The sequence below is a fragment of the Apis laboriosa genome, unplaced genomic scaffold (assembly GCF_014066325.1).
Source record: "Apis laboriosa isolate Shangri-la unplaced genomic scaffold, ASM1406632v1 scaffold53_cov140, whole genome shotgun sequence".
NCBI lineage: Eukaryota > Metazoa > Arthropoda > Insecta > Hymenoptera > Apidae > Apis > Apis laboriosa.
Window position 1 is genome coordinate 1,747,009 of NW_025223656.1, and position 11,226 is coordinate 1,758,234.

General features: G+C 16.4%; 1 protein-coding gene across 1 annotated transcript; it reads left to right on the top strand.

The window, feature by feature from the left end:
- Positions 1-962: 962 nt before the first annotated feature.
- On the top strand, positions 963-11,226 carry LOC122717540 (endocuticle structural glycoprotein SgAbd-2-like). The gene is made up of 3 exons (XM_043941724.1): positions 963-1,096; positions 4,338-4,471; positions 10,801-11,226. Exons 1-3 carry the CDS (start codon positions 1,061-1,063, stop codon positions 11,066-11,068), a joined length of 438 nt encoding a protein of 145 aa, XP_043797659.1. The 5' UTR covers positions 963-1,060; the 3' UTR covers positions 11,069-11,226.

Genomic DNA, 11,226 nt, shown 5'->3' on the forward strand with positions numbered 1-11,226 from the left:
TAAAATACGATTACAATATATTTATTATAATATATATTATAATATATATATAATATTATATAATATATATATTATAATATATATTATATAATAAAATAAAATAAAAACGATAAAAAAAGAGAAGTTTTTTCAAAATTCAATTCATATAAATATATTTTGCATAACCAATGAAAGAAATAGATAAAAATAAATAAAAATTTTAATTATGAAAATAATTTTAAAACAAGCATAAAATGATATAATGATAATATATTATTATGTAAATATTTATATAATAATATGATTTTTTATTTTCATAATAAAATTCTATATGATTGTAATTAATTCAATGTATAAATATTAATTCAAAGGAATATTATAAGAAATAAAAAATATTATATATAAATATAATTGATATTTTTTATATATTTTTATATTTTATAAATATATAATTTTTTTTATAAATATATAATTTTATAAATATATAGATATTTATTATATATAATAAATTATTATTTTTTATTATTATTTATTAATATATATATAATATATAATATATTATGTGTATATTGACAAATAATCAATCTAAAAATTACAAAATTTATATATTCAAATTATTCATTAAATTATCCATCAAGTTTTAAAATAATTTATTGTATTTATATATATATATATATATCTATATTTAGAAATATTATTTTTACTATTTTATTACAAAATGCAATTACACACACGTATATATGTATTTGAATATCTTTTAGGTGAATGACATTCATTAAAGATGCAATCATTCAGATCATCAAAGATGCATCTGTTTATAAATTATAGAAATAGTTAAAATATATTCTCTCCCCTTCAACCTATTTGAAAGAATGGCGGGGCGGGAAGGAAGTAGAAGCATAGTACTGTGGCGACTATAAAACCTCATCGTGATCCATCTGATTCCAGACTTCTAGGCACTACCAGATAGAACTAACTCTTGTCACGTGTCTCTTAGAAAATCAAAGTGGACCGTAATCGAATTTTATTTATTTATAAATCGTGTAATACCAAGTGGCTTTGTGATTGATTCAGGATTTTGATGCTTTATTATCGCACAATCATTATGAAGATTCTTGTGAGTATAATATTTTAATTCCATTTTTTATATTTAAAGTAAAATTTAAAGTAAAATTAAATTTTATATTTAAAATGTTAATTCATATTTAATTAAAAAATGCATAATCTACATTTTTTAAATAATTTTAAAGAATTATATATAATTATATAATTATATTTTATATAATTACATACTGTTTCTAATAACTGTTCTCTATAACATATATTATTATTAATTTAATATATTTATTATTAATATATAATAAATATTATTAAGTACATCATAATATTTTTTATACATCATTAATAAATTCTATATATCATTTCATTCATCATATCATTCTATATATCATTTTAATTCATAATATATTGAATATATAATAATTAATATTTTTTAATTTTATTTATTTTTTTTTTTTTAATTTTGCTATATCTGTATTCAACATTTTTTTTTGGAATTGTTTTAATTTCTTTAATATAAATGTATCCTTAATATTAATAAAATTGAAAAAAATTATTGAAAGAAATTATTAAAAAATCTTATCATAATTTTAAGAAATTTATCACTACATCAGTCAATCATATTACTACAAAATATACAATTATTATTCTTAATAGAAAAAATACAATACTTTAATTTCCTTTTATTTATAGCAAATTTGTTCCTTTAAAATAAATCTTATAATTTTATTCTTTGATTCTAATAGAAACTTCTTTGATTCTAATAAAAATAATATTTAATCAATAAATAATAAATAATAAAAAATACAATTTAAAATATATTAAAATATATTAAATATATCTCATTTGTTTTATCATATTTTATATAAATTATTTTAATTCAAATACACATTAGTAAATATACTAGTTCTGTTTTTTTTATTATTAATATTATAATATTGTATTTTTTCATATGTATGTATAATCAATATATATGTATGATTTAATTAATTATTTATATCTATGTTGTAAATATAAAGTTATAATTTTACAATACAATTTGATTATGTTATTAATTTTATCTATAAATTAAATAATATTATAGATAATTATATTTTAGATAATTATATCGTATTTATATATATAAATTTGAATATCATATAAAATATAATATTTTGATTTTTGTTTATTATAAAATAAATTAATTATATAATAAAATATTATAAAATAACACAAACATTGCTAATAACTGCAATTTTTTATGCACTTAATATATATTATGATATTTTAAAACAAATTTTTGAAGTTTCATTTTTTTTAGTCATATTCATAAAAATTATTTTGCATAAATATTCAATCTATTAAATTTATAATAAATTAGTAATTACGAGTTAAACTCATAACCAAAAAAAAAAAAAACATATTATATAAAGAATATTACAAGAAATTATATTTATTTATTAAATTTAATTAAGAAGCAAACAGAAATTTAATATAAATAAATATGAAATGAAATAAATATTTTCTATCAAGAAAATTTTATTATTTTAAATGAATAAAAAGAAAATATAAACAATTATATATAATACTTATATATATACAATTTTTAATAATCATATTAATAATAAATTAAGTAATAATATTTTAATATTAGTCTAAATATCTATTATATACATATGATACAATGTAATATACCATTAATATAATACAATTATAATCATAGATAGATAAAGAAGTCAATACTAAAATATGCAACACAGTTGCATATAATTATTCATAACTTACATAGCTATCTACCCACTTACGACTTATTCCATTAGCCCTTCTTTGTAACTTAGCAACTACACAAATAGATATGCTTTTTTGTGTGAATAATAAAATTAATTAAAGAAACATAAATATATTAAATAACTATACACATATATAGTTATTAATTATTATATATTATATTCTGACATAAAATGAATAATATTTTTTTCATTTTTTGTTACATATTTTTATTATAATAATAAATAATAAATTATATATCTGAACAATTTTTATCTTTTATTTATACCAAATAATATTAATATATTTTTTTCTCTTATTAATATATACATATATACATATAATATAATATATATATACATATATTATAATATAATATAATATATACATATAATATATACATATATTCATATAAATTTATTTAACAAATGGAAATCTAATTTATAAATTATTTATATAAAATATGTTTCATTAAAATTTTATTTATTATACTTAATATTTTTTTTTTAAATTTTTAAACATTTACATTTTTGTATTTTTGTTTTATATTTATTATTTATCATAGAATAAGAATGCTGATAAAATTATTAAAAATTTTAATTTTTTAATTCAAAAGTTATAACAGATTTTATTAATGAAATAATATATTTAAAAAAAACATTCTTCAGGAAATTTTTGTAATATGTTTAAAAATCATCTGCAAAAATCTTTAAATTAATATTAAAATTATAAAATATTAAAATGAAGTACAGAAAAATCCATTATTTTTATATATATTACTTTAATTTTTTCTTATATATATTATAATTGCAATGTATAATCCTGTTAAAAAATTATTTTTTTCTAACAATAATATAATAAAGAAAGAAAGAGAGAATAATTTTATAACTATTTTTTTTTTCGTTTTTTTAAAAATAGTCGCTTTTTGCCATATTTGTTTAGTAATTCAGATATTATTTATATAATATATAAGATTATTAATTAAATATTATATAGTATATATATATTTTACTATATAATTTTACTATATATATTTTATTAATATTACTATATAATATATATATAGTACTTTATATATTAGATATATCAATAATATAATATATTTATACTACATACTATTATATTATTACTATATTATTATCTATCAATTGTATTTTGTGTTTTTTAAATCATAATTTTTTTTATTTTTTTTAAATTAAATGAAGTTTTTTTTTAATTCAAAGAAAATTTTAAAATCTCTAAAAAAAAAATTAAATAATATTGAAATTATATTATTCCGTTTAACTATCTAAAATATTATAAATTGCATTACATTATAAAAAATATAATGCAACAAATTATATAATCGATAAAGACATTTTATTCAATATCATAATTGTGACAAAAAAAAGTTTATTTATAAATTATTTAATAATGAGTCATTTGAGAAAAAAAATAATATCAATTTAATAATTAATATGTTCATTTATAATCGAAATATCTAAAAGATTTTAATAAAAATTATGTTATTTATTTGAATAATAATAAATAATAAATGAATTCTTATTTTTCAGATTTTCTTAGGATTTGCAACGATGGTTTGTGCACAATATAATAGATATCCGTACAACCCTGATTATTATGGTCGACGTTTTGCTATATTGCGACAAACGCAAAATTCTTCTCCGGATGGATCATATTCTTACAGGTGAGATCGTCCTTCTACATTGTCCTGAACTTCAAAAGCAATAAGTGTTGTCGATGTACGTTTCCTCAAAAGCAATCTCGACACGCTCGAAGAATCTCATTGTTAGTCTTAAAAATACATCGTCATTTGTTTGTATCATTCTTCGTTTTGAATTTTTAATATTTTGATAATATATCCTAAATTTAATTTGGATTTTATTCATTTTTTATATTATATATAATGATTTATTAACATCTTTTATTCATTAATTTTAAATATCTTTTTTTTTCAATGAAATATTGTAATATAAACACATGATTGTTATATACAATATTTAGATTAATGTAATAATAATTTCATAAAATATATTATCATATAAAAATGATAATAATATTGAATTAAGAATTATAAAAATTGTATTTTTAAAAATATTATAAAAACTTTTGCTTATATTATTATTATATTATATTCAATTTATATATATACATATATTTCATATGTATTTCATGTTAAAATTTGAATCATGAAATTATTACATAAACATGTAAATCTTATCTATATTCTTAAAAATTTTTGTTAAATTTAGTTTAATGAAAAAGAGATTTTACTTAATGTTATTAATAATTTAATTTTATCATATATTTTCTTATAAAAATTACGTATTTGATGTAATATTTCTATATAAGTTGATATATATTTTTTTTTATATATAGTAATTTAGCTTTCTATCATACTTGATTTCCTTCGACCTTGATAGAAAATAAACTTTAAATTTAACACGAATAAATCTAACATTTAAGATTAAATTAACTTTTAACATAAAACCGAACTTATAAATTGTTCATAAAAAAATTTTTTACTTTATAAATTTTATAATATATTTATAGTGTTTATTATAGTGTTTATTATAAATATAGTATTTTTTTTAAATAATAAAATATTTCTAAATAAATAAAATATTTCTTCTCAATTAATAATGAAATCGGATTATATTTTATAAAAAAATTTAATATTTATATCTCAAGTATAAAAAATTGTATAATATATTTATATCTTATCAAATTCTACTATTTAATTAAATACTAATATCTATTATATATTATAATATAATAATAATATATATATATTATACTAAAATATTATTATTATTAATACATTTAATTCTTTTATATTTAAGAATTATTACATATTATTACATATATTTAAAAATACTAAATTTGTAAATAATAATTTTAATAAATGAAGATTTTAATAATTTTAATTTTAAATTTTAATAATTTAATAAATGAAGTATTATTTAATAAAAAACATTGAATAATGAATGTAATTATAGAATATCTATTGAAATTTTTCATTTGATTAATAAATGAAAGCATAAGATTGAAATAAAAATATAAAGTATAAAATAAAGAAATCTTCATCTAATGATTCAAATAATTCAAATAATGTAAAAATAATGTAAAACACTAAATTAAGTATTAGCATATCAAAAATCATGGAAAATATAAAAAGAATTTTTATATTTTTATTTATTAAAGAATCTTTATATATTATAAAATATATATATTCATATATATATTTCAAATATACATATTCATATATAAAATATTTAATTATTAAATATTTAATTATTAATTATTAATTATTAAATATATTAAATAAATATATCCTTAATAAATATATAACTATAATTTTTTCTTATTTTTTTTAATTCAAATTATAGTGTATATTAATAATGTATATAAATAGCTATTTCATTTTTTTAAATATATTGAAATTTAACTTACGAACATTTACCAATATTCCTAGTTATTAAAAATTTACCAATGTCAGCTATTTTCTAGCTTATTCCGTTAGCTGTGATATACAGACAAACACAAATTTAAAATTGAGAGTAACATAAGCGTAAATACATAAAGGAGCGAGAAAGAAAGAAAAGAACTCACAGGATATTCAGCTGTGAAAAGATATATAATTAGCATTGATGTTAATCATTCGTGTTAGTCGGCTGCGCAGTTAGCAATAATACATTACACAATAGAATAATTACGATCGACCTACCTATCTATCTACCTACTTGCTGCTGTATATAATGATCTGAAAATTATGCCTAAAACTTGGCCCCTTCTATGACATATAATGTTTAACGAATCAGATAAATGAAGATGGTACTTTCAGAAAACAAAATGACAATATTTCATCAATTATGAACACGAAATTGTTAATCATTTGCATTGATTTCGATATCATTGATACAAATGATACAAATCATTTGTAATTATATGCAACTATACTGATTATTATTAAACTTATTATACTAAATTATGAAAATATTTGTATATTTATCATAAAAAATATCTATAGACATAAAATATATATTACATAAAATATTATAGAAAAATTTTTTAAAACGTTGTTAAATGATTATTAATGATTTCAAATAACTTTTTTCTTTGTTTCCTTTTCGGTTTTATTAATATTAGTTATTAACGAAAAACACGGGCCAATTATAGAACTCTATGTCACACTATAATGATAATTGCTACCGGCAATTCGAAACAACTATATTGAATCCGACGATTGACAATAAAGTTAAAACGAAAGAAGTCGCATTATATTTTTATTTTATATATTTTTCATTATATTCATTTATTCATTATATATATTTTTCGCAAAGAAAAAAACCTTGCTTAAAAATACAACAAACAACACAAAACAGAAATTATTAATTAAGTTTTATTGATTTATTTCTGTCATTCTGTATACATTCTATTATATATCTATTAATACACACCACACACGCGCGCGCGCGCGCGCATACAAAATCTCATCACATACAATGCAAATTCATAAAATAACAATTGTTAAATTCTATTTTTTTTAAATTAAATTCTATTTTTATTTTTAATTCTATTATTGTTAAATTTACATCTAATAATTTTACATTTAATATTACATTAATAATATTATATTAGTAATTTAATTAATATAATACAAATAATTTAATTTAATTAATAAATTCTTTAAATAATTAAAAGACGATTCATTATGGAATCATTTAATCATTTAGATAGATCGAATAAATATCGAAAAGATAAATATCGAAAAAGTATAAAAAATTAGGAAAAAATTTAAGATTTTTATAAATTTTTATAAATTAATAATGAATAAAAAAATTTGTTGTAAATACGTTTTTATATATTTCATATTTTAGTATGATTTCAATGATTTCAATAATAATAATAGTGAATAAAAAATGGAATAAAATGAATATATGAAACTTTATATATTTAATCCTTATTTAGATTTATTATTTGTATTTCAATAATTAATATTAGGTATATTTATATCCTAATTATATTTATATCCTATAAGCATTTTAATATTATTAAGAATATTTATATTCCATTGTTCAACATTAGATACATTTGTATCTTATATATTTTTGAAAATTATTTTCAAGTTATTAAATTTATCACAAGTTATTTGATTTAAGATATTTAATTTTATCACAAATTTCATATAGTATAAACAATTCAATTGTTTATGATGTTTATTAGATTAGGTAGACAATATAATCTATGCAATCAGTAGGATAGAATTAGAAAAATATTATTTATTTTAATGACACTGTTAATATTAAGAACAAAATATTATCAAAATATATATTATCAGAAATTACGTTAGATTAATATGTTGAACAATATTGCCTGTAATATCTATAATGTTGCTTCATCTAATGTTTCATGCTATATTATTTATAAATGAAACAATATATAATATTTTTTGTATTGATTTATTTCTTTTCTTTATTTCATATAAATGTATTTTTTTTTATTCATAAAAAATAGTTGGAATAAAAAATATCTTGTTGAGATAAAAATGACTGTAAAATTTGAAGTATAATTATTATTTTGTACAAAGAAAAAACATTTATATATTTTTTAATTTCATTTTATCATTAAAAAATGAAAATTTATTTATAATGCTATTTTGAAAAGATTAATTTTTTTTATATATTATAAAATTAATAACAAAATTAATAAATAAGTTGAATTTTATAGAGGATGTTTATATATATTTATATTTGTGAATTTGTTTTAAGAATTAATTTTAGAGATCAAAACAAATATAAAAATTGGTATATAAAAAATATCAATTATTAACTTTTTTTGGATTATTTATTAAATTATAAAAAAATTAAAATTTACATTAAACGAAGTGGGGAAAAATGAGTGGGAAAAAATGATATAACGAAGATAGACTATCTTTTTATTTTATATAATACAAAATTAAATTGCTTCTAATCTGCTATAAATTTATATAAATATAACTTGATTTATAAATGTTATTAAATATTTATAAATCTTAAAAAATAAGTAGTTACTGACAAAAAAACAAATACAACATATATATAATATAAAATTTTTTTAACAAATAGATAAATAATATATATTTGAAATAAAAAAATAAAATATATTAAAGTTAATATGAAATTAGAAAACAATGCAATCTAATTTAATCAATTAATTAGAAATCAAAATTATTTATCTAAAACTTCAATTCAAGTTTTAAAATATATCACTGAATCATTGTATCATCTTTTAATTGATAGACGAACTCATTTATAATAAATTTGCATGTAATATTAAAATAGTTAAATAATATATAACTAATTAAATTATCGAAAAATACACACGAAGATAATGTGCCGTCGGATCAATGTATCATTCACTTCACTGTATGATCATCAACATAGAACAATTAAATCAGTAATTTATTAGTCCATATTCTTATATTATATAAACTATTAGAGATATTTTGATTATTATTAAAGATATTTTCATTTAATTAATATTCATCAAATATTATATAAAGTTATATCACATACCTTCTTTATAATACTGTTGATATTCAAATATTCAATCTAAATAAAGTTATCCTATTTTTAAATGATCTATCAACATTTTCTAAAATTTATGTAAAAAACTTATTATTAAATTTATTATTAAATTTATTATTAAACTTATTATACTAAATTATGATTTCAACACTCTCATAATATACTCATTTATTATTACCTTCCAATTTGGTTTATCTCAATAATGTAATTATAATTTGTTTTTCTCAATGATGAAATTGAATAAAAAAAGATGATTCTAATAAATTTTCAAATATTAAGACCATCTTTTTATAGGGGTATCAGATTCGAATATCAGATTTCTTTTTATATGAATATTTAAAAAATAAAATATATGTTAAAAAAATGTACAAAATAATCATTAATAATTTGAGAATAAAATTATTGAGAAATATTAACAAACTGTAGAAATGCTAAAAAGATTAATAGATTATTAAAAAATAAGGTAAAATCTCCATCCAGAATGAAAGACATATATTTGGATATCAATTTTAAGAACATGACTTTATGCAATTCAAATCAAAATATTTTTTGAATTAAATAGTTTTATATTACAAAATTTTATAAGAATATTTCTTTATAAGAATATTTCTTTATAAGAAATGTTGATTTACGTTCAATAGCATAATAAAAAATATGTGATACAATTTAAAAAAAAAAGTAAGTTATTTTTCATTTATATTCTCTATATGTTTATTTGCAAATATTTTTATATGTTATCAGTAGTTTAGTAGATATTCCTGTACTAGATACTACATAGAGTGAAAACATATAAATAATATTATTTAAATATTTATTTTAATTTTATATTATGATTATTTTATTTGATAGATATTTATTCTTTTATTTCATATAGAATTTCATTCTCTAAAATTAATTTTTTCATCTAAATCTAAATATCTATATTCTTGAATTGTAATATGAAATCTATGTTTTTTATATACAAAAATTTTGTTTGACTTTTATTATTATTTAAAATAATAAAATATCTGATAAATAAATTATTTGAAAATAATTTATTTTTCAAATAAAATTATATAATTTATTTGTAAATATTTTTATTGTAAATTAATATTTTATTTTAAATTAATTTATTTTTTATTTTATTTGAAATCAATATTTGTTTTTTCATTTATTTCATTTCAATTTAAAAAATTTTTTTTTATATTTTCTAATCCTGATAACTATCTTCCAAATAAAATCCTTCTCTTTTATGAAAACGAAATTATAATAATTTATACTAGTTTAATCTTTATTCATCAAATTCTATTAGATTTCTATTAAAAATTACAAAAAAAAGTTAGAATGATGTTCATGAAATATAGCTGTTCTATTTATAATATTATTTTCATTTCAAATAAAAAGTCATTCTGAAATTATATAACATTATATAAGATTAATATTTCTTGCATTACGTATATTGTTATAGTTACGATACAGAAAATGGCATATCTGTAGCAGAACAAGGTACATCCAAGTTTATTGGACCGAATCAAATTGAATCAGTTCGAGGACAATTTAGTTATACTGCACCGGATGGCACACCGATTTTGCTTACTTATACTGCTGACGAAAATGGTTTTCTACCAAATGGTGCTCATTTACCAACACCACCACCGATACCAGTAGCGATACAACGTGCTTTGGCTCATAATGCAGCTCATCCTGAAGAAGAAGAACCTTATAAAAGATATTGATGAACGTAAAGCATATTTTAACTCTCTAAGAAAGCTCTAGTGACATAAATGGAATAGTACAACATAGATATGAAAAAAGATTTTCAAAACCTTAAGCAATCATACTTGATAATATCTCTGATGGTCAAATATATAAGATGTGTTATAATTCATATTCA

Excerpts from the sequence above, each read along its gene's own strand:
- LOC122717540 (XM_043941724.1), top strand. The coding sequence starts at position 1,061 with ATGCTTTATTATCGCACAATCATTATGAAGATTCTT. Across the intron at positions 1,097-4,337 it reads CAATCATTATGAAGATTCTT|ATTTTCTTAGGATTTGCAAC; the intron begins GTGAGTATAATA and ends CTTATTTTTCAG. Across the intron at positions 4,472-10,800 it reads GATGGATCATATTCTTACAG|TTACGATACAGAAAATGGCA; the intron begins GTGAGATCGTCC and ends ATATTGTTATAG.